The 24,381-nt window shown below is 35.1% G+C and overlaps 5 protein-coding genes and 1 non-coding gene across 7 annotated transcripts; 3 read left to right on the top strand and 3 right to left on the bottom strand.

Moving 5' to 3' along the window:
- The first annotated feature begins 203 nt into the window (after positions 1-203).
- LOC105961939 (CASP-like protein 2D1) lies at positions 204-1,431 on the top strand. Its single transcript, XM_012986198.2, has 3 exons — positions 204-538; positions 621-732; positions 1,077-1,431. The coding sequence occupies exons 1-3, from the start codon at positions 366-368 to the stop codon at positions 1,338-1,340; spliced, it is 549 nt and encodes a 182-aa protein (XP_012841652.2). The 5' UTR covers positions 204-365; the 3' UTR covers positions 1,341-1,431.
- A 2,266-nt stretch (positions 1,432-3,697) lies between these two features.
- LOC148768726 (small nucleolar RNA snoR118) lies at positions 3,698-3,778 on the bottom strand. Its single transcript, XR_016033358.1, has one exon. It is a non-coding gene; the product is annotated as a small nucleolar RNA snoR118 (small nucleolar RNA).
- A 722-nt stretch (positions 3,779-4,500) lies between these two features.
- On the top strand, positions 4,501-7,427 carry LOC148768725 (F-box/LRR-repeat protein At3g26922-like). Its single transcript, XM_088821330.1, has 3 exons — positions 4,501-4,587; positions 4,978-5,868; positions 7,120-7,427. The coding sequence occupies exons 1-3, from the start codon at positions 4,540-4,542 to the stop codon at positions 7,411-7,413; spliced, it is 1,233 nt and encodes a 410-aa protein (XP_088677456.1). The 5' UTR covers positions 4,501-4,539; the 3' UTR covers positions 7,414-7,427.
- Positions 7,428-10,291: 2,864 nt separating this feature from the next.
- Positions 10,292-12,186, top strand: LOC105962034 (autophagy-related protein 8C-like). Of its 2 annotated transcripts, XM_012986304.2 has the most exons (6): positions 10,292-10,456; positions 10,586-10,654; positions 11,202-11,257; positions 11,369-11,421; positions 11,686-11,804; positions 11,897-12,186. In XM_012986304.2, exons 2-6 carry the CDS (start codon positions 10,618-10,620, stop codon positions 11,989-11,991), a joined length of 360 nt encoding a protein of 119 aa, XP_012841758.1. In that variant the 5' UTR covers positions 10,292-10,456; positions 10,586-10,617; the 3' UTR covers positions 11,992-12,186. The 2 variants fall into 2 exon arrangements, with proteins under 2 accessions (XP_012841758.1, XP_088678346.1); XM_088822220.1 differs by lacking the exon at positions 10,292-10,456 and having other exon boundaries at positions 10,490-10,654.
- An 854-nt stretch (positions 12,187-13,040) lies between these two features.
- On the bottom strand, positions 13,041-15,874 carry LOC105962037 (uncharacterized). The gene is made up of 3 exons (XM_012986305.2): positions 15,186-15,874; positions 13,446-14,982; positions 13,041-13,336 (listed from the first exon to the last, which is right to left on the bottom strand). The coding sequence occupies exons 1-3, from the start codon at positions 15,534-15,536 to the stop codon at positions 13,182-13,184; spliced, it is 2,043 nt and encodes a 680-aa protein (XP_012841759.2). The 5' UTR covers positions 15,537-15,874; the 3' UTR covers positions 13,041-13,181.
- Positions 15,875-16,440: 566 nt separating this feature from the next.
- Positions 16,441-21,088, bottom strand: LOC105962038 (DNA-binding bromodomain-containing protein). Its single transcript, XM_012986306.2, has 9 exons — positions 20,512-21,088; positions 19,863-19,908; positions 19,612-19,693; positions 19,461-19,506; positions 19,274-19,372; positions 19,082-19,150; positions 18,659-18,995; positions 18,393-18,541; positions 16,441-18,294 (listed from the first exon to the last, which is right to left on the bottom strand). The coding sequence occupies exons 1-9, from the start codon at positions 20,935-20,937 to the stop codon at positions 16,822-16,824; spliced, it is 2,727 nt and encodes a 908-aa protein (XP_012841760.2). The 5' UTR covers positions 20,938-21,088; the 3' UTR covers positions 16,441-16,821.
- Positions 21,089-24,381: the final 3,293 nt, after the last annotated feature.

The raw sequence follows: 24,381 nt of genomic DNA, 5'->3' as shown, positions 1-24,381 counted from the left end.
AATAAAAAAATAAAAATCCAAATATTTTACACCAACCCCTCATCCATAATTATTCAATTTCACTAAGTTACATTATGTGACATATATATGATATATCAATGACCTATCTACCAACCCCTTAATTAGGGCCCTTCATTTATTTAATTATTTATTTTCTAAAAGAAGAATAATAATAAGTGGGAAGAACTCCACTATCATAATTCATAATTCATAACCCCATAAAATCATTTCCCCCCCACTATTATATATTCTGCCATTGATCTCGTCCTTCTTCTTATTCTCCTCCTCTTTAGTTTAATCTTTATTTTTTAATCAAGACATACTTGGAGCTAATTTATTTATTTTTATTTTAAATATATATATCTATGAAAATGGGGTCTATTTTTCTCGATGTATCTAACGGCCTCAAAGCGTTGGATTTGTCGCTGAGATTGTTCGTTATTCCTTTCAACGTCGCTTCGATATGGATTACTGTTACCAACCATCAGGATAATACTGTTTATGGCAATTTAGAGTTCAATAATTTCATAGGCCTCAAGTAAGAAATTTTATATATAATATATATTATTATTTATTTAATTATTTATTTATTTAATTTAAATTATTTGTGATTTGGGCAGGTACATGGTTTGCATCAGTGCAATATCTGCAGGATATGCTTTGTTTGCTGCTGTTTCTTCATACCTCAAATGCTTACTCACTAAAGCATGGCTTTTCTTTCTCACTGATCAGGTTTCAATTAATCTTATAAACATTAAAATAATAAAATAATATATAATGAAAAAGAAACAAATTTAGAATTAGGCAATCAATTTTTTAAGTTCTTTAATTCGTCGAACACTCGAAATATTAAATATTTAAATCTTTTGAATGTATGTTGTTGGGGGGTCTTTATCTATCTTCCAAACAAAACATGGATTATTTATTCTTTACTTAACTTTATATTATATCATTATATATGTTTAAAAATTTAAATAATAAAACGTAAATACTATGTGTTTATCTTTTCCATATTATTTTTTAATGGTAACGTCACTGATAAGTTTTTTTTTTTTTTTTTTTAAATAATTAATCAGGTATTAGCATACCTAATGGTGACGTCACTTGCAGCGACGTCGGAGTTTCTATACTTAGCCTATAATGGTGACAAAGTCGTTTCATGGAGCCAAGCTTGTGACACTTATGGAAAGTTCTGTAGTAGATTGAGAATAGCTTTGGTGCTTCATATAATTGCCGTTTGTTGTTTCTTAGCGTTGTCCGTGATTTCTGCTTACCGAGTCTTTAGGAGATTTGGACCTCCGTTTGTTCCTTCCGAAGAGGCTGAACATGCGAGGACTTAGAACTTTTTTGAGGATTTTGTGTTTGTGTACTAAAATCGGACTTCAAATATTACATTTTATTTTACGATATGTTTGTCAAAGCTTTTGGAAACGGGCTACTGAGTCTTTTTGGGCTTACATTATGTTTTTCGGTGTCATTGTTGCTGCATATTAAACAAAGGTGTTTTAAGTTTTAATTTTAGAAGCCATCTTTAATTAGCGAATTTGATATAGATAGCAAATTGCTTCTTGTCGAAAATTCAGCCTGTTCATCACCAGCTTCATTGTTTTCGACGGAAGGGTTTGACCCAATGTCTACATCAACGGACCCCTTAACCACCCACTTTCCTTCCCCAAATTTTGTTACCTTTAAACAAATTTTGATAGACCAACATGATTGCAAAGTTTGGAGCTTATAGATGCCTCTAAGCGAGTACAAGATTTGCATAGATAGATCATCTTTATTATTATAATTTTATAGTAGAATATAATAAAAATATAACTATTTGTTATTAGATTGTTTTCATAGATGGTTAATCAAAGATGGACATATGTAACAGTTTTTTTGTTTTGATGGATCGAACATACATAATTTAATGTATGTATAAATTTATTTGGTTGGTTTGTAAATGAAATTAACTCTTATATATAGTACTTTCACCTAATTAATTAATGGTGTGACTGATTTAATCACACGATTAGAAGCGACTACATTTATATTCTAGTTACATTTCGGAAAGAAGTATATAGAGGTTTATTGGGTGATCTTAAAAATATCTACAATTCGGTGACAAGTTCCTAGCTACCTATAGACGGACATGATGAATCATCAAAACTATTATACGTAAATTTGAATAGGAAGCATACCTTAAGCTATAATTTATCGGGATTGATGTCGAACGATCATGGATCTTTCTGAAACCTTTTTATCGATAGAATGCAGAAAAAAACGTATTAACGTATAACATAAGACCATAACCAATACCAAATAGGCCATATTGTATTAATATTATTTTAGCTCATCACCAAAATAAAATTACTCAAATGTTCAATACATTAAAGGCACACACCGTACAATGCACATTTAATATGTTGCTTATGAAATCTTAAATTAAATTAATTACATATTCTAAGGATGCAAAGTGTGATTAATCCCACAATTAAAATCACGAGATGTTCACGACATCCTCTTATTTTTCATATTTGCAGGTTAAATTTTACCGTCACAAGTAATTTTCATTGTAATTTTAGAACTTCCTAAATTTTTCAAATACTAAAATTATACATTATTATTATATCGATTTTTAGTTTTGTATATTTGAAATAATTATTATAAATAATAAATTAAAACAAAAATTATATATACTTTTCGGCCCATTCAACCCGAAAGTTCTTAGGTGGGTCTCCTTTGCCGGAATATATATAGGGGGAATATGTCAAACACCCTCCATTGGGTTTTTTATTCTTGATAAATCCTTAATTAATTAATGGTATTTAAGATAAATCCATTGGACTTAAAAACCCATATATGCCCCTACTTATTAGTATAATTATTAAATTAAATATTAAGGTAAATTAATACCAAATATCTCCCAAAAATAAATCAATTCCAAATCAATCCCAAAATCACATTGCCCTATAATTCGCCCCTCTTCCCCCAAATCACGGTAGAAAATATAATCGTATAACATGCAGTCTTTTTTTTTTTAAAATAGTTTTTTTATATTAATTTAAAACATAAGTTTTTTTTATTTTACTTTTTTAAATGGTTCATATTTAAAAAAAATTAAAATCCACTACATACACATCGAAAACCACTAAATTTATCGAAAACCACTATGAAATTAAAATAAAAATACTATAAAATAAGCATAATCCACATTAATATTAACATTATCCACTATGTAATTAGTGAAAAACCACTATGTAATTAGTGAAAACCACTGTGTAATTAGTGAAAACCACTATGTAATTAACAAATTTCATTACAAAAATTCACTAAAACCACTACAAACTTATCGAAATCTACGTAATTCACAACGAATTAAAGTAATCGAATATATATATATATATATATATATATATATATATATATATATATATATATATATATATATATATATATAACTGTTTGTTTCTCTCAATCTTTTCTTCTCTATTCCTCCGACCAAAATCACCGGCGCCGTAATATTAGTGCATTTTCACACCAGCAAAAAAAAAAGAAAAAAAAGTAGACAATAGTGCAGTTCGACGGTGAATTTGAGCAACCAACATCCAATTCCGACACTCCTACAAAAAGCCAACAAGTGTAAATTGATCAGATTAAGAATATATATTTTTTTTCAAATTAGTTAATTAAATATGACGAAATTAAACAAAGATCAGACATAGCTTTCTAGGCTGCATTATCCATCAATTGGCAGATAAACTGCTCAGAGCCCAGTGCGATCATCATTTCAAAGCAAACAATTCTCAATCAACCAAATAAAACAAATCGTGAAAATAAAAATAAATAGAAGAGAAAAACAATATTTAAATATTAGTTTTAAAAATGTTAAAGGGGTATTCAATATTCCTTCCCGCCGCCATCACCGAGTTACTGCCGGAGATAGTCGCCGGAGTAAATTTGGATCCGGTGTCCTGTATGCATCTGCTGCAGAAACTGCAGGACACAACTCTGGGCTCGATCCTCTCCGCCTTGCTCCCCCACTGTCTGCCGCCGCAGCGAACTTTTCCGTTGGACAGAGGTGGTGTTGGTGGTGGCGGGGCAGGGCAGCATAGGTGTGGTCTGTGTAGAAAAGGATGAACGACATATCTAGGGTTTGGGTGTGGGACGTAACAGAAAAATATTGAATAACTGAGTATAAAATATAAAATATAAAATATAAAATATAAAATATAAATAAACGTGATAAGAGAAAAGGTTATAATTGTCAAACTATATTAACTTTTATTAATTTTAATTGTTTTGGATTTAACTCAAAAATAAGAAAAAAAATTGGACTTAATGTAATTAGAGGGGGCTAATGAGGGGTGTTTTGTATTTTAATTATCCCTCTCTTTTTTCTCCACGCGTGTAAAACGACGTCGTTTTCTTCTCTCTAATCCTTTTGCGATACAAATCCTTTTCCTTTTCCAATTTGTTTATATATATATAAACAAATCAAAATTCGCCGTCGAAAGAATCATAGATTTTCTATCCGAAGAAGATTGAAGCTTTATGGGTGGTAGCCGATTCCAAATTGATGCCGATTTTCAATCCGAGAAGGTGTGCTTACCAACAAAATTTCTGTCCTTTTTTTAAACATTAAAGATCAAATATTTAATAAAATTTTATTTTAAAATATCATGTTGTATGTTGTTTAGTTTGCTGCTTAAGATCCCCAGTAACAAAACCCATAGCTTCTGCAATTACATAAATACCAAAGATCAACGCTTTTTTTAGTTAAAATTAGCTGTTCTATGAATTCCCAAACACGAGGGTTTTAAGCGGCGGTTGTATTTACCCAAAAAAGAGGGACCTTTTCGTAATTTGACATTACCTGAAGGATTGGCCGTAATTGTACAGCATTGAAAAAAGTTGCTAGCTTTCCTCTTATTGCATTGTTGAGTTTAGCTTCTAATGTACTAATTTATCTTGTTTGATTGATGTTGTCAGTGTGGTGGCGACACAATTTCCGTGGGCGATGCTGACCGGATAAGTCGGTTGCCCGACGACATTCTCGTCGGCATACTGTCTCTCTTGTCGCTCAAGGAATCCGCACGCACCAGCGTCCTTTCGTCTCGTTGGATCAACTTGTGGAAACACACCCCATCCCTCGACTTCGACGATGCTCAAGCTTCAATAGACAAGCTCTACAACCAACCCGATTTACGCAAGGGCGAGAGGCGCAAGTATATGAGGTGGGTTGACTCCGTTTGCCGGTCGCACGAATCCCCCACCTTGAAAGAATTCAAAATCCGTTTTCCTATAAACCGATCGACCAGAAACGCGAAATCAATCGCCCGTTGGCTTAGATTCGCACTCTCCAGACGTGTTCGGCGCTTGGAGTTGGACGTCGAAGACCTTTACGGTTCGTCGTCCAAAAAATGTTGCTTCCTTAACAAGTTACTTAACCCCCGTACGCTCGTCGACTTCGGTTCCCTCAAAGAACTCATGTCTCTTAATAACGTCGACGTTAGCGACGGAACGATCGAGTTCTTTTTAAACACCTGCCCGCTGCTCGAGCGCCTGATTGTCCGTTTCTCGAAGCAGATGTCGAGGCTAGAAATCTACGGTCCGTCCCTCGTATTAAAACACTTGGAGATCAAGTTTTGCTTAGGTTTGGAATCGCTTAAAGTTTCCGTGCCGAGTCTTACGTCACTCAGCGTCACGAGTTTAAATGGATTGTCACTCGAGAATGTTCCGATGCTCGTTGATTTATCGGTTCACGTTGTCGACGACAACACTTCACTATATCGTTTGTTTCATCGACTGTTGTCTCGCTGCATCTCTCAATTGCAAACGCTACACTTGTCTTTGAGCAACATAGGGTTTCCAGTGCGGAATTAGACGAGCTTTGGGAACTTCCTCAAATGCCTAGACTCAAGAAGTTGGTCATTGAATATTGTGTAAGAGGCGATAAAAGTCTCGTTCGGCTCGCCCCTTTCATACAGGCGTCTCCTTACTTCGTCGATTTTGTTTTACACGTAAGCCGCCTGCCTGCTACTATATAGAGCTTTTTATTAATTTTTAGCAGTGTTCTAAAAATCGGCCGAGGCGGCCGATTAATCGGTCGCCGAGGCGGAGGCGGTCCAAAACCTTTACGATTTTAGTGTAAAAGTTTGAAAAATCGGTTTTTTGTCTGTGAGGCGGTTTGAGGCGGTCCGAGGCGGTTTGAGGCAGTTCGAGGCGGTCAAACCTTTTAGGCGGGTCAAACTTCGGTGGCAAAAAATCGGTCAAAAATCGGTTTTTTTTTTTTTTTTTTTTTTTTAATAAATCAAAATAAAAGTTGGGATTTTAATAAAAAAAAAATGAGTTTATGCTTTATTTTGTTTATGTTAATTATTATTGTTAAAGAACTAATGATGTATGCCAAGACTGTATGTAAATTCAAAAAAAATTGCCTTTTTATTTATATTTTATAAGGATATTTATGTATTATGATCTTATTATTATTAAACTTTGGGAAAATTACGGCCACCCCCTTGAGCTATGGTGAAATTACGAAAACCCCCCTCATGTTTGGGTAATTACAGCCACCCCCCTCAACTATATATTTATCTTACGAAAAGACCCCTCAAGAAGTAAATTTAGGGATGTTAATTCGGTAAAACCGAACCAAAATTTCGGTACGCCAACATTTCATACCGTTTACCGAACTAAATATACGATTTGGTTCGATAAATAACCGAATTACATAAATTTTACGTAAAAATATTTAAAAGGAGGGGGTGGCTGTAATTACCCAAACAAGAGGGGTTTTTTCGTAATTTGATCATACCTGAGGGGGGTGGCCGTAATTTACATGAGATTTTATTATGTTATTAGAATATATACATGATCGAGATATAACTATGTTTAAATATTTTTTATCTATGTTTTGAGTATTTATAAATAATATCTACAAATATATTATATTAAATTTTAAAAACCGATTTATTTCTGATTTATCACCGATTAATCACCGCCGCACCGATTAATCGTGAGTCGGTGCCTGACCGACTCGGACCCGATTACCGATTTTTACAACCTTAATTTTTAGTATCGAAATCGATTCTTACGCGTTTTCTTTATTGCCGTGTGCAGCATTAATGGTATCTATACCCAAGGGAAGATAGACAACAACGGAATGAATATGCTATAATTAAGATTCCGCACCGACATCTGAAAGTTTTCGAGTTTCGTGGCTACTATGGTTGCAGCAATGACGCGGGATTAATCAGATATGTGTTGGAGAATTGTGTCGTTCTTGAGAAAATAATAATCGATCACTGCTTTACATTGGGCAACAGCGATTCAGAAATCGAAGAAGTGGAAGAAACTGCAAGAAAGAATGCGAAACAAAAGCTTGCACCACAAGTACCTCAACACATCGAATTGGTTATTCTTTAACTTAAACAACCATGTAACGATTTTGCAGTGTTTCGATTGTTTTTTTTTTTTTTTTTTTTTATTCGAGTTGAAACTAAAGCTATCGACGAATCATCAAAAATATTATACATAAATTTGAATTTGAAGTGTATATAGCGTAAACTATAATTTCTCGGGATTGATGTCGAACGATCATGGATCTCCGTGAAACCTTTTTGTCGATAGGGTGCAGAAAAGAACGTATTAATGTATAACCAAATATCATAACCAAAACCAAATAGGCTATATTGTATTAATTTTATTTTAGCTCATCACCAAAATAAAATTATTCATATGTCAATTCATTAAATGCCCACATTGTAAAGTGGTCTTTTAGATGCTACACCGGGTAATTATTAACCGTTGATGTAATGCTATAACTTTCCACTAAGCATACATACACATGGGTGTGTGTGATTGCGTGCAGAGCAACAGTTAATAATTACTCAACAGTTAATAATTATCCAGTGTAATTCACTGGGTGTAGCCAAGGGCGAGTCCACCCTTGGGCAATGGTGGACTCACCACCCCCCCCCCCCCCCCCCCCAATTTATATTTATTACCGTATATTATACTTATATATCTAATTTAGCACACCCACTTTTATTAATTAGCCCACCTAAAATTTAAATTAATGCAAGTAAAGCTCCAATTTTTATTAATTAGCCCACCCAAAATTCAAATTAATGAAAAATACCCTACTTTTTATTAACTAGTCCACCCAAAATTCAGATTAATTAAAAAAAAAAAAAACTCTAAATTTTTTCATATTTCCTTTTTTTCTTTTCCAATTTTCTGATTTTGTCAAAAAAAATCCTCAAAAAATTTCAAGGGCGTTGCCCTGAACCCCCGAAAATTTAAGTCCGCCCTGAAACAAATTCCTTGACTCTCCACTGGGTGTAGCACCAAACAAACCCCGTAAAGTGCACATTTAAAGCCCAATTCAAATAACTTCATTATTAAAAGATTCTTGTAATTTTGATATGTTTTATTTCACAGAAGCCCCCCATTAGACAAGTCCAGTTACATTAGGTCCACAAAAAATTCTCAATTTTAAGATAAATCCAAAATATCTTTTATTAATTAAAAAAAGTTAAGTTTCACCATTATACCCTTTAATTATTTATTCAACCCTAATTTTATTGCGTACAATAATTACCCCCTCTTACTCAAAAATAAAAAAATAAAAATCACAGGAAGAACAAATGGTAGCCACCACCACACCGCCACCACCACCACGGAGGTTTTTTTTCTTACAACTTTTTTCCTCGTTCTGTTTTTTTGGTATTTACCACAAATTTGTTCTGATTTTCAGTTTTTTGGTTTGGGCTCTGTTATCTGAAAAAAAAACCTACTGTTTAATTTTTGGTTCTCCCAAACATGCTTTGAAGAATCATCGGCGGTATTACTTACACACCCACAGATGAGACATTCTTACTGGTTTGATGATGTTTTTTTGGGTTGGGGGTACTATATATTGTCTGAAAATGCACTTGTTGTTATTGTGTATGTTTTGAGCAACCTCCCCGTCCCCTTCCACCACCACCACCACCACCACCATATACACCACGCTCCGAGCAACTCTACCTTCTTCCACCGCCGCCGCGCCGCCTCCGGAGAGGAATGTCTCCGCCGCTGGGATGGTAGCAGAGTGGTGGTCGGGAGGCACGAGATTCTGATTCGACCGTGGCCGCATCCGGATCCGGCGGAGGAAAAAAGAAAAAATAAACTAGAATGGCGTCGTGGAATTCAGTTAATCTGAAGGTGATTTACAATGTTTTGGGATGGATGACTTTTGTGTGTTGGTCCATCAGTTTTCACCCGCAAGGTTAATTTTCACTCTTTAATTTCTTCATTTCATTTTATTGATGATTTACATTATTATTCTGTGGGGTTCGGGTTTTGAATTGATTTGAATTTTGGGGATGCAGTGTGGTGGGGCTGAATTTGGACTATGCAGTGTTGGGGTTTGTGAAGCAATTGGCTTATCTGGCCAATCACAATTGTGTCCGTGGGATTACGAAAGTTTTCCCAAAGGGTTGTGTTGGATCGATTGAGCAATACGAGGTTTTAATATGCGTTAGCCTCATAGCAGAAACTAGTGGCCGGAAATGTGGAGTAGTTTTTAATAATTATTTATAGAATTTTATAGTGGTTTTCAATAATTATGTACATATTTTTATAGTGGTTTCAATAAGTTTTGTACATATTTTTATACAACTCTATATACATAGTGGTTTTCAAGTTTATATAGTTGTTATACATAGTGGTTTTCATGTTATATAGTTGTTATACATAGTGGTTTTCATGTTTATATAATTGTTTATATAGAGTGGTTTTCATATTTATATAAAGTGGTTTTTATTTAAAAAAATGGAAAGAAAAAAAAAACCATTTAAAAAAAATCGAAATTAAGAAAAAAGAAAAACCAAGAAAAAATGAAAATAAAAATAAAAACATTTTTTAAATTAAAATAAAAAACATGAAAAATATATATAAGTAAAAAATAATTTAAAATAAAAAACCGAAAAAAAAATAATTACAAAATTTTCTTTTAAATCGAAATAAAAAAACCATTAAAAAAAATAAAAAAGAAAAGGAAAAAAACTGAATTGGCGTGATGAGGAGAATAATTTTTGGAGAAGATTTGGGTGTAAATTATGAGTATAATTGGTTTTAAATTAAATAATTATACTCATTAATAATTAGTGGGGGCATATATGGTTTTTCAGGCCTATTGGACTTATCTCAAATGTCATTTATAAATAAAGGATTTATCAAGAATTAAAATCCCAATAAAGGGTGTTTGACATATAGCCCCATGTTAATATTAGTTGCGTAGTATAATTACAGTATTTAGAAGGGGTCAAAATGTAAATAACCAATTAATTAAGGTAGCGTAGCTCAAGACGCAATCAAAGTATTTATATATATATATATCGGGGTCGATTTGTTAAAGGGATAAAATCAGAAAACAGAGACGCACAAAATTACAGTTCAACACTCAATTCTCTCTCTCTCTCTCGTAGGGTTTTCTTCTCCTTCTCCGCAATTGTATTTTTATTTTTTGTTTCAGTTGAATTGTGAAAAATTCAATTCAATAACCCTAGAAATTGAACCCTAAGATTTATTTTATTTTTTTGGGGATTCGCAGTTTGTGGAATCGGGTTGCTTTTGCCGGACACCATGTCTAAAAGCTATTTCAAGTCGGAACATCCTCTTGGTATGAAATTCGTAACCCGATCCTTCGATTTAATCGTAATTACTTTATTTTTATTTTTATTTTTTCGAGTTTTGATTTCGTTGAATTGTGTTTGTTTGTATGGTCTGTATCTGTATTTGGATTTTATGTCTAATTTATGAGAAATTGGCTCCTCTCTTATTTTTTTTTATTCGCTTTGTTTCTTGTGATAATCTGTTGTTAAAAGAAATAATTTTAATTTTTTTTTTTATTTTTAATTTCATGATTAATTTATTGATAATGCATGCATTAGTTGTTATTAGAAGGTAATATGTTGGAAATCAAGCTGCAAAAAGTTTCAATGTTTACTCTTGATTATCGAAGTGCTCGTTCCTGTTTTCGTATGGAAGATATCGTTTTGGTCGAATTGTTTTGGTCGAATTGCGATTATTACTATTATTACAATGCTTGATTTAAAGTCTGCAAATCCGAATAATTATTGGAGGAGACAGAGCTTGAACGTTTCTTCTTTCTTTTGTATTTTAAGTGTTAACAACTACGCTATTTTTTTCATTTTAAATTGCTGCAGAGAGGCGACAGGCGGAAGCTGCTCGTATTAGGGAGAAGTACCCAGATAGAATTCCGGTTTGAAAAACATCAATTCTTGTTAATACCCGCCTTATACTTTTCGGGTTCTTGATTTTTCAACCTCTTTTTACCAATACTCAACTGCATACGTATCTTATGTAAATGTAGGTTATTGTCGAGAAGGCTGAAAGAAGTGACATCCCAGACATTGACAAGAAAAAGTTAGTTTACTCTTTCAATTCATAGCTTCAAACTCGAATCGTATGCCGTTTTATGTTTAATATTTATTCGATAAAATTTCTACACTTTTCTCTCATTCATTAGTTTTTCGGTTTCCAAATTCCGAAAAAATAAAGAGAATGAAATTTTGGGATGCATCCAATATTGAGGGAGGAAACTAAGCTGCTACGACTTTTTTTTTGGTGACAAATGATGAATTGGGCCTTCTTCGTAATTGATTATAATAATTGAATTAAAAAATGCAGATATCTAGTTCCGGCTGATCTTACGGTTGGGCAATTTGTTTATGTTGTCCGTAAAAGAATTAAGCTCAGTGCTGAGAAAGCAATCTTTATCTTCGTCAAAAACATTCTCCCTCCTACAGGTAAGGAGAAAATTTACAAGCATTGATCCTCGTATATAATATATATATATAGTTTTCGTTTTTTGAAGTACGATTCTTGTGTGTTACTGCAGCTGCAATGATGTCTTCAATTTACGAGGAAAATAAAGACGAGGATGGTTTTCTATACATGACTTACAGTGGAGAGAATACGTTTGGATTGCTCTGAAACTGAACAAGTCGAGTTGAACTATCTGTGTATACATCAATAACATGTATAGTATCGTTGCTTATCTCTTATGCGTTTTTTTCCTTTTTCGAAAGATTGTTCGTTCCAATTGACATCAAAGACCTTTTTTGAATTGGAATATTTTATTGCTATGGTGACACTTTCGGTATAATACTGAAATTTCCCTTCGATTTAGTAGCAGGTATATATATATATATATATATATATATATATATATATATATATATATATATATATATATATATATATATATATATATATATATATGGTATCTGTTTTGGTTTTTTATGCAGGAATATATGGTTATGTTGCTTGTTCTAAAAGGATCTACTTACTATAATTTGGATTTGAACCATCTTGAAACTTATAATATTATAAATCAAGGGTAAATTATGGCCACCGTGAGGTATGACCAAATTACGAAAGAAAAAACCCCTCTAGTTTGGGTAATTACAATCACTCTCTCCTTTTAAATACTTTTACATAAAATTTATGTAATTCGGTTATTTAGTGCTAAATTGTATATTTAGTTCGGTAAATGGTATAAAATGGTTTTCTCGAATTAACATCCCTAAAAATTTACTTCTGGAGGGGTCTTTTCGTAAGATAATACATAGTTGAGCAGTGGTTGTAATTACCCAAACAAGGGGGGGGGGATTTGTAATTTAACTATAACCTAGGGGTGGTCGTAATTTGCCCTAAAATCAATAGATTTAGGGTAAATTACCATCCCTAAGGTAAGGTCAAATTATGAAAATACCCCTCCTCTTTTGGGTAATTACAATTACACCCTCAACTATGAATCGTCTTGCACTTTCAGTCTCACGATGGCAAGGTAAAACGGGTACAAATTAGAGAATATTCCACAGAGGATAGAAAATTCCATTAAAATTGACATCGTAAGAGTGGACTTCTAAGATGATTCATAATTGAGGTGTAGTTGTAACTATCCAAAAAGGAGGGGGATTTTCGTAATTTAACCTTACCGCATAGGTGAATTTAACGGTGTTTTACTAGGAATGACATTGTTTGAGAGTAGCAAAAAGATATGGTTGGATGGATAATATTTAACAATTGATCACATTTTTTTGAAGTACCAAACACTTTACATGCAGATGAGTTGCTTTGTTCAACTATCAACAAACGAGACTCTAGAAAGTCTTGAGGTTTTAGATATAGTCTGAAATACTTATTGCATCTCCAATGTTGTACCATTCAACTGTCTGATTGTTCGTCGGGAAAAACTCGAGCAAACTGGATAAGTCGTCGGGCATTATCGTGTCCATGTTCTCCTGCTCCTGCTCTTCCTTTAGCTCCACTTTTCCTGAATAAGACATATTCTGTCATTTATTTAGGTTTTGTTTACCTTTATATATATATATATATATATATATCAAGAACTCCCCCAAAAAAAAACCTTTTACGAAACTTGCCTGATTCGTAGTTCCAGTTGTTCTTTGATTCCGTTGGATTTGCAAACGAGTCGAACCCTTGTGTAGGCAATGTCTGATCTTGAGAAACCATTTGTGCTTGTGTCCATAAGTTTTGTTCTGCACTAGGTTCTTGTTCCATGGCTGTTGGCTGAGTAAGCAAATAGCCGGAATCTAGCGGATCGGGCCCAGTGTACTGGTTCGGTGATATTAAATTCGGGTCACAATAATCGGAGAAATAATCTTGTCCGCTGGTATAACCGAATTCTTCACCGCCTTGAATCTCATACCTTTGACCGAACAAATCTTCCTCAAAAAAACTGTCTTGCATAGTGGAGCGTTCGTTCGAGCATTTACCTGTGGGACCCACAATCGGACACAGTACATCATCCCACGAATTTGAATCGAGAAAGTCTATCCAATCACTTTGCTCGTTGAATATTTCACCCAACGTGTCTTCTTTTATCTGCAATGTTTCTGCCGACAAAGATTCTGAATTTTCGTTCTGTTGTACCTTTTCCAAATCCTCTCCTTTATCTCTCCTGGCAGTTTTAACTTGTGAAACACCGCTCGCGTCGCCTTTTCTTTTCAGCGGCTCTTTTTTCGTCGAGTTTTTAAGATGTGCATGCACTTTACCAACAACGTTCTTTGTCGTTTGCTGCTTAAGTTTCTTCTTTAGGAATCGTACCCTCTCTTGAGCTTCTCTCAGTTCCTCCATTACCTCCAAATTACTGTCACCTTCTTCCACTTTATGCACGCCACCACTATTATCGACTCCTTGCTGATAAAATTTGAACGAAGGGCAGTTTTCTAATACGGGAGGAGGTGAATTATTAGTGACGAAATTATCAGTATCAACTGTCATTGGTTGAACACAAGGCGAAAATGTTGAATCTGGGACCGATAAATTAGACTGGAAACAAGATTCTGAAGGCGCAGGCATCGACAAACGCAATTGAAGTGGTGAAAGTGGAGCTGACATCGGTGATTTCAATTGGAAAGGAGAAAATGAAGCCGTCGGAGAATCTTTTGTCTCCATACTTGTCTGCACAGAATACACCGCACGAGAAGAAGAATCCGCAATAAGAGAATGTGATCTCGAGAATCGCCTAAGAGTGCTCTGCGGAGATGAAAGAATCGGGGGCTTTCTCAGCATGGTAAAATCGAGTGGGGTTTCGGTTGATTGGATTGTATGGTGTGGGGATATAATAAGCAAGTTTTGAGGAGTTTGAGAAGTAGGGGTATTTTGGTCATTTGTGGGGCTATGTTTCTGAGATGTTACGAGGCTGCTAGGTGAGGAGAGGAACTGCGACGACTGTGGCATGGAAATTGATATCGGAGTTTGAGGTGAATTTTGAGTGACGAAATCTCCGCTACTGTTTGAGAAAAAACGATCACCGTCATTAGCGACGGATTCATCTTTGTCGGTGATTCCGCTTGTGTGGTTTTCGTTCGGGTAGATCGGGAGGTGGTGTTTTTGGCATTTCTTGGCTCTCTTGTGCCAGAAATTCTTTATCTCATTGTCTGATCTACCTGGCAGCTACAAAAAAAAAAAAAAAACAAATTCATTCGGAGTTGCATTATGCATGATTGATTCTGTTTTGAGGGTGCAAAGTGCTATTAATGGGTTTTTGAGGGTGCAAAGTGCCAAATAACTATATTTCAGGGTTCAAAGTGGGATTAAGCTAATCATAATTAATATATGATTGATTAATTGGGGAGATTAAGTAAGTAATTAATTACCTTGGCGGCAATGCGAGACCAGCTGTTGCCATGTTTAGCATGCAAATGAAGGATTAATCTCTCTTCATCCTCCGTGAAGGGATACTTTTTCAGATTGGGCCTCAAGTAATTCAGCCACCGGAGCCTGCAATTCTTCGCGGGCCGGGCCAGGCCCGATAATCTCTCGATGGTGACCCAGTTCCTCAGCCCGTATTCATCCACCGCCCTAATCAGCTTCTCGTCCTCCTCCTTGCTCCACGCCCCTTTCCTGTACACCACCGCCGCCGGCTGATCATCTCCGCCGCCGTGGCCCGTCCCAATTTCCGCACCGCCGCCGCAAGACGACGTCAGCGTGTGCGAATCCACAGCCATCGAGTTTTTCGAGGCGAGGAAATGAAATTGGGGGGAGATCGTCGTCCGATCGGAGAACCGCAACAAGAAATTGAGGCGGAATTCCAATTTCTTGTTGGGTTGATGACGATGATGATGGACATTTCGGAATGTGGTTTTCGTGAGAAATGGATTAATATAAATAATTTTTTTTTTTAAAAAAAAAAATAAAAAAAAATGATGGATTAATTTGGCCCTGAGATTATTACCAGGTTGTGAAAAATTCAAGGAATTTTAGGGAAGAAGGGTTCTAAGAGAAAGGATTAAGACGTGGGGTTTAGATTTAGGTCAAATCTACTGAGTTTTCGGCGGGTTCATCCATGCTTTCAATATTTATAATATTTAATTCATTCATTCATAATTCACTTAATTTCACCTTCCACCATTGAAAACTATCGTTTTGACACTTTGCACTCTCAAAAGTAATTTATAACATTATGCACACTCAAAATATGTTTAATCATTCGAAGTGCAGCATAGTCTATTTTCCGCCGTCGTCGACTTATTTTCTGATAGTCAATATGGTCATTTGTGGCTATTCAATTGATTTTGTCTTCGGAGTGCAAAATGCAAATAAATTTTCGAGCAAAAATGACTCTATTGACAATCAGAAAATACATCAACGACAGAAATTGTGGCCGGAAAATAAAGTAGGATGCAATTTGAACGATTTAAACGAGTTTTAAGGATGTAAAGTGCCATAAATTATTTCCAGGGGCGCAAAGTGCCAAAATTGTACATTTTCGGGATGCAAAGTGAAATTAAGCCAATTTATGCTTTGGTCTTTAATTAATTAAGTGGTTTTAGTGAAAATTCTAAATGACTCCATCAATTTATACGTGTTGTAATAAATCCAATCAATATTCTCAAACCATACCTAAGAATATACAGACAACAAAATCATTTTCCTTTTCTTGAACATCATGAACTCCAGTAAAAGTTCAAAGAGGAAAAATCATGTAGCATAAAAAATAATAATAATAATAATAATAGTAATAATAATAATTGTTCTAAGCTAATAATCATCGTTTAGTCAGATTTAAGCTCATTACATAACTCATCCCTCTGCCTTCATTTCTTTTTATCTTCTTCTGCCTGCTCTAAAAACTCAAACCGAATCGCCGAATAAAAATCGTATAAATCAACCCATATATCAAGAGAAACGCTCTCTTCCTCGTTTGGCCCAAATCGGAAATACATACCCATTTTCTTCCGTAGTGCACTTTAAAGAAGAGTATATATATTTTATTTTTCAGACAGCATTGTCTTAGAGTTGAAGAGCCAAATCGGGCTGCTGTGAATCAACCATGACGCCGGAGTTGGGCCTACCGGGCGACCCGGATGACTGAAAATCAATATTTAAATCCGGGGGAAGTACCGATTCTTGTTTCTGCCTCGAATGCATCTGCGGGCTAATATTCCTCCAATGGGAATGATGGTGCAGCTGGAACCTCGACAAATCAGCAGTCGCCATCTGTGGCAAAACCATCCGCTGGTGATTTTGGAACTGCGCTTCATTGCCGCCCACCATCATATTCACCGAGCCTCGAGGCACAAACGCATGAAGGAGCTGCGAACCACTGTTCTTGTTGTTGTCTTGCTCGTGAACAACATGCATCCCGAATCTCGATACTTGTGTCTGAGTATCACGAGTCGAGTTATTATTATTATTATAGGGAGAATCTGCGTATATCTGGTTCTTGTTGAAGAGATTTGTATTCTCTGCAACGGGTCTGCTATTAATGAACCCTCCTCCTGCACCTACAGACATCCATGCACGAGCAGCTGTTATAGCAGCGTTGTTCGAATCGTTTGGTAAAACTTGAGGGACGATTTGATTCGGCTGTATTTGTTGGTTGTTGTTACGACCCTTTTCAGACAGCATTCTCATCATTTGGACCGGGTCGCTCAGACCCTGACCCGGTTTCGCCACGTCAGAGGACATACGGTCTATTGTATTACCGACTACTTTTTTATCATCGGTTAATTCTCGAAAAGCGACTCCATTACTATCGGGCTGTTTGAACGATCCGGAAGGTGAGAAGTTTCTGGTTTTCGAAGAAACCTCCATTGGTCTAGAAGCTTCCGTTTCTGAAACCTTGGAAATATGTCTGTTGTTGCCAGTAGAATTAGCTGCTGCTGCATTTTTGTTTAAAAAGGGTTGACCGTTGGATTCGACTTTGTTCCGGAAGGGTTGACCGTTGGATTCGACTTTCCGGACATTTTTATCTGATTCGACGAAAGGCCTCGATTGTAGATTTTGATGGTGGTAGCTGACATTATGAGCACCGGTACTAGGTTTAATCGCGGGAGATAAAAAGAAAGATGGCTTCGTTTCTGGAATATTCTGGAATATACCGGGAGAAGAAGGCGGCAGTGGTGGTGGTGGTCTAATAGCAGTAGGACCAAGAAACGGCAACTTTTGTTCTAAGAAAGGTACACTACTACATGGGCTTTCCTTATTAGCAGAAACTAAGGTAGTTGGAAGTTTTTTCTCAAACTTCCTCGGATTTTGCTGTACTTTCGCTAAATATGGTGGTTCCTTCACGGTACAGTTTTGCAGCATTAAGACAGGAGTTGGAAGTGGTTCGTACTCTCCAACCCAGCCTTGTCCGAATTTAAAACCTTCAGGTAGCGCTTGCTCGATCCTGTTAGAAGCAACTTTCCAGGCAACAGATCCAATATTTGCTGCAAAACGAGACATGCTCCTAGCATATGAATGATCAGAATATAGCCCTACCTGGTTGACGAAAAATAAGAACAAAATCATAAATAAAAAATAAAAAATAAAAAATTTAAGTAATGCTCGATGTAATAAAGCCCGAAAATTAATCTTACAGGAACCAGCTCCTTGGTTTCCGCATCGAATGTTGAGAATATAGATTCCGTGGTGTCCACAGGTTGAGATAGTGATGTGCTATACGTCGCACGCCGATTCTCATCGTACACAAATGATTTCCTGACAAAACGAGACGTTGGACCCTTCCCTACAAACATAAGACATCCCAGATTACTTGTGCTGACAAATTACAAAGTCGGAACAAAACATGTTTAAAGAAAGATGCCGACAGTATCCAGTTACGAGATTTAAATTAGATAGATACCTGGGGTTGATTCTTCTGCCTTGTCTATATTACTATCGTTCAAGAAAGAATTTGACTCAACTAGCCCATCATTACAGCTACTGGGTTTCTCAGACACAGACTGATGAAGTGCGTACGGAACATTCTGGATTTCTCCGGGTGTTGCAAGAGTGGCTCCAGACGAGAAATCAGATCCGACGGGTTCTTGTAATGTACGGCTCAACGATCTTTTAATTTGCTTCTTCAAGATAGAGGCGGATCTCGTCTTCTGCTCGGGCTTTACCTCTTTCTCAATTCGTTCGACGTTTAATCTTATTTTATGGAATTTCCTCGTAGCCAGCTCTTGGATGGTGCGCGCCTATTGCAAACGAATAAAAATTAATCCGACAATACCTTAATAGAGATCGAACATAAGAAAGAGAAATAAAACGTGCGTGTAATTACCTGTTTGTGATATACGGTATCTGGTGCATTGTATAGCATTGCGTTGGAGCAAATGAGAAAAACGTCGCTCTGCATTAACATTAACATAAGACAAACTTTGATCTCGGTTTTTTTTTTGTTCAAACGTAACTCAAAGCATTCCACAGGACACGAAAACTAGGATAACCGATTCACAATTGAACCGACACATACCTCGAATTGTTCGAAGGTTGCATATGATCCATTGCCGAGCTTTTTCCTCACCGTAGCAAAGTCCATTGGATTCTTTATTACATCATGGTAATCCGGGAGCTACAAAAACAACAATAAATCGACTAATTTAGAAAATCCTGTCCGAAGAAACACGATACAACTCAAAAACATTCCTCAAAGAACTTACCTCTTCCGGATCAACTGGCTCTGCATAAACACCATAAATATCTTTCCTGATCAAAAAAGAAGGAACACTTCACCATTACAAAGAGCCCTTTTTTTTCATGCAAACAAATCGGACACATGTAAACAGTTTCATACAGAAGTAGACAACGTACTTTTGAAGTTTGTCCAAAATCAACTCCAAATCCCTCTTTTCGGGCATCGGCAGCCCAGACGACGGTCCCTCTGTCGGTGTCCCTATATATCATATAAAAAATATCAAGAAAATCCTGAAATTTTAAGTAAGCTCACGAAATCCGAAGTTATGACAAGATAGAAAACACACACACACACACACACACACACACACACACACACACACACACACACACACACACACACACACACACACACACACAACACACACCTGGAAGTGAGTCTTCACCTCTGCTTTCTGGCTTTGTTTCTCTTACCTGCAAAAAAATCAGCACAATCATTAAACAACATACACAAAAAACATTCATCATCAATGAATAAGTAAATGATAAGCAAGTTAATGCACTCCCATGCAGCTAAGGAGAACAAAAGTTGGCAGATAGAGACAGAAAAACAAAGAACAGACAGACAGACAACATGCGTGAATGAGTGGGGAACGTGAGTATGCGTACAATACAACGTTGTCTGTCTGTGACACTCTGTTCTAGAGAGAGAGAGAGAGAAGGGGGGGGGGGGGGGGTAGAGAGAGAAAGGAAGGGAGCGTGATCAGATTCTGGGGGTTAGTTATTTGACAGTTGACCCAAACCGTTACATATACACATACATCAACACAGACACACTTCAAAATCTATCACTGACCTATACATACACTATCTATATATCTATATATAAATTGGGGCTGGACCAATTAGGATAAACCTCTTTTCACTCTCGTATCTTTTTGTACTAGTGTAGATAAATAAACTCGTGCTGTTAAATTAATGCACTTTACTCCAATATTACAGCTTCATTCAATCCCCCAATTTCGTCGATTTCCATTTCCAATTGAAGATCGGAATAATTAATTAATGGTAAATCACCTCATCTTCTTCGTCGTCATCGTTATAATTACGTTCCTCAATGTCCGTATCCATATCCTCGTCGTCGATTCTCCGCTTCTTCGGCGGTTTGTCTTCGTCGGAGGACGCCGATGTCGCCGGCGCGTGCTCCACGCGCCTTGTCCTGCTGGCCTGTGGGATGTTAGTTGACTCGCGCTCGCCGCCGGTCTGGAGCTTAAGCAGTAGCTCGAGCTTCTTCTCCCGCCGGCCGTGGTCGTCGCCGTCGCCGTCGTCGTCGTCCGCGAAGACCTCGTCCTCGTCGAAGTAATCGTCGAGGTCGAAGACGTACTTCACATTCCGGCGGCGGAGGCTCCGCCGTACGTCTCGCTCGGGCTTCGTCAGCTCGCGAGCGCCGGGATCTGCCGCGGCCGGCCTCCCTTTCTTCTTCCGCTTCACGATCTGCCCCATCTTCAACTCAAGCTCTGGTTTCTCTCTCTACGAAGTCTTTCTCTCTCTAGAAAAAAATAATCAACGACCTCCACTCTCTTTCTCTCTCCTCCTTTATTATCATTATTTGGGGAAGCGGTGTTTGTTTGGTCCTTTGTATTTCAATTTTCGTGGTCCGAGCCTGGCTCCGAAGCAAAGTGGCCCGGATAAATAAAAATGCAAATGTTTGTAGAGAGAGAAACAGCTTGAGTGGCTGAGAATGACGGCCTCTGCTGCTGCCCGCTGCCCGAACGGGCAGCATCTAATTCATTCGAATTTACTGATGGATTTCACCTATTCGATTTCCCAATTCGTCTATAATTATTAATTTCACGTACACTGTTGATTAATTCAATTTTACAAACAAATTTATTTTTATACATATTTAAAATTAAAATTATATATTTTATTATGTCGTATCTAAGTATAGTTGTAGGATCTAAAGAGCCAATTATTGCATGTATTACTGCTTTAATCTCTGACTTTAATTTATCTCACCCCTATATCTCCGCAGATTTTGGTCAGCGCGTGTAGTGTTTGACTGGCTGCAAGTGCGCGTGGGCACAGTACTCGCATTTACTAATTTCCTTTTTTTTCTCCATTGCGTGGGGACCACAGCATTGATTTGTCAAACTATTGTCTGTTTCTTTGTGGTGTTCACATTTGGAACTGTACTTTTGGTATTCAAAATCTGGAGCTAGTGAGTGTACTGCTGGTGAAAAAGCAAATAAGAAAATAATTTTAATTGGTACTTCAAAAAAATTTAATTGCTTTTCAGCCTCCAAATAATTTTAAATTCCAATTTTAGCTCCAAAATAGTTTTTGCCAAGGTTGTAAAAATCGGTAATCGGGTTCGAGTCGGTCATGCACCGACTCACGATTAATCGGTGCGGCGGTGATTAATCATAAATCGGAAATAAATCGGTTTTTAAAATTTAATATAATATATTTCTAAATATTATTTATAAATACTCCAAATCTATATAATATATAAAAGTTGAATTCCATAGCTAATTGATTGACATTTGGCAATTTAATTGATGTCATGTCATCAATTTCATCCCAAGTGGCGAATTGATTGGTGGAAATAAATCATCAAAAAACATGTCATCATTTTCCATAATTAAAGGTAATTAAATATATTTAATTAATATATTTATATCCTACCATTTATAAAATGCTCTAAATATATCAACTTTCTTGGAAACCCTAAATAAATTTATTTTTGAATTTCATTTATAATTAATTTAATTTGAATTTAGTTAAATTCGATTTAAAATCTTCTCTTATTATAATTGCATGATTGGTGGCGTTACGAAATTGTTTAATTTTAATTCATAAAATTGAATTTATATTTAAAAAAATATTGCAGAATAAATTATTTGATATGATACATTTTACATGAGCATGACTAGAGAATATGTATTTTTTTACTAATTTAATATTATATATTAATATTATCTGTAAAAAAGAAAGATACATGTTTGAATTTACTATCTTGCGAAAATTGACACTATTTGGTATGCCATGTGTAGAGTACTGTACTCCAAATTATTTACCATTTTGAAAATTATACTACATGAGTTTCATGTTATTATTTAAATAATTATTTTTTTTTCACTGAATACAGTGACAATAAATTTTACGATTGATTTAACCTTTTAAATTATATACTAATTAAAATACAATTTTTATCATGATTATACTAATAAATTGAATAACCTAAGTTAAGTTTAATCAAATCATAAAATTACGAATTGATTTTATATATTTCAAAATATAATAATTCTAAATCTTTGGAATTAAATTCGTTTATCCACTTTATTTAATGGCTAACATTAAGAATATCAATTGTTTTGTTTAAAATGTATAATGATCGTATATACTATATATTTTATTCCAGTAATAAGTATTTCATTATAACTCTAATAAATATAATTAAGTAAATATCTACAGCGACTCCAACCCAAAAGTATCAAAATGAGTTTGCAAATATTTATGTGCTATTTAATATTTTATTTTGATATTTACCTAAATGTATTTGCTCCAACCATAGGTATTAAATAGTTGTTAATTAAATATATCTAATTGCCACATGTTATTTTCTAAATGGACACTGAGGTGGTTAAATTCATAACTCATGTTTGATATTTTATTCTGCATGATTGCATAATGTATTTTTACATTCTAAAAGATGAAAGATCAAAATACCTCATTTCATAACTCTACTATAGTTAAAAATTACTATTTTGGAGTATAAAAATGGTGGTAAATATTTTGATAGCTCATTTAATAATCCCACTCAAAGTGCTCTTGCCGTAAATAGTTTATATAAATAATTCCTCTAATGTTTGTTTCCGTCTTACATCGACCCCCTTATGGTATGATTTTTCAAGGATTTTTTTTATTACGTGGAATATTCCAATAATGCTTATTATACCCTGCACACACGACATTTCTTTATGGTATTTTTTAAAGACAAAAATTACCCTCATGTGAACTTTAAACGAAATCTTTATTCTTCTTAAATAACACTTTCACAAATTTTTATTAGTACCATGACCATCCTGAGGGTAATTTTTTAGTTTAAAAAGTACGATAAAAGAAATGTTACATTTGCAATGGTAGACTCCATACTTTTTGGGACATTACATGGAATAAAAAAGATTCCGTAAAAAAAACACACCATAAGGGGGTCGTGTAAGACAGAAACAAGCATCAAGGGGATTTTGGTATGATCACCGATAAGTGGGGGTGTTTTGTGTAATTTAGCCTAAGTTCAAGAGGATTTTCATAATTTATCTTATTAACAATGACTATTGTTCTTTTACGTCTTAACGTTTGCTTATACCCTTATAATATTTTAATTGATCTTAATGTCAGTTTGATAATATAATTAAATATTAATTTCTAATATATTTAATATGTGTTTTTTTTATGCTTCAGCTACCACACATACGAAATTTGATATAAAGGTTCGAGATTGAATATAATTGTTTTTTTTTATATTAAATAATAGATCATTGCAAAAAAAAAAAAAAAAAATGTTGCAAAATCAGAATTTGTGATTAATATTAGTATTAGAATTATAATTATAATTAAGATTCTTTGAATTAGTATTATTATTAATACTAGAAATAGGATTCAGATTGTAATTATGATTAATATACTATTAGGATTATGATTAATATTAGTATTAGAATTATAATTAAGATCATGATTATGATTAGTACGATAATTAGTGACATGCATTAGTATTAGAATTATGATTAGCATTAGGATTGGGATTATAATTATAATTAAGATTAGAATTAGAATTAACATTAGCATTAGCATTAGCATTATTAGTATTAAAATTATTAGGCTTATGATTAGTGTTAGGAATAGGATTATGATTAGGATTACGATTAGAACTATTATTAGTGT

The sequence above is a fragment of the Erythranthe guttata genome, chromosome 8 (genome assembly GCF_056151865.1).
Source record: "Erythranthe guttata isolate IM_541 chromosome 8, IM_541, whole genome shotgun sequence".
Lineage (NCBI taxonomy): Eukaryota > Viridiplantae > Streptophyta > Magnoliopsida > Lamiales > Phrymaceae > Erythranthe > Erythranthe guttata.
This window is presented reverse-complemented; position numbering and strand designations above follow the sequence as displayed.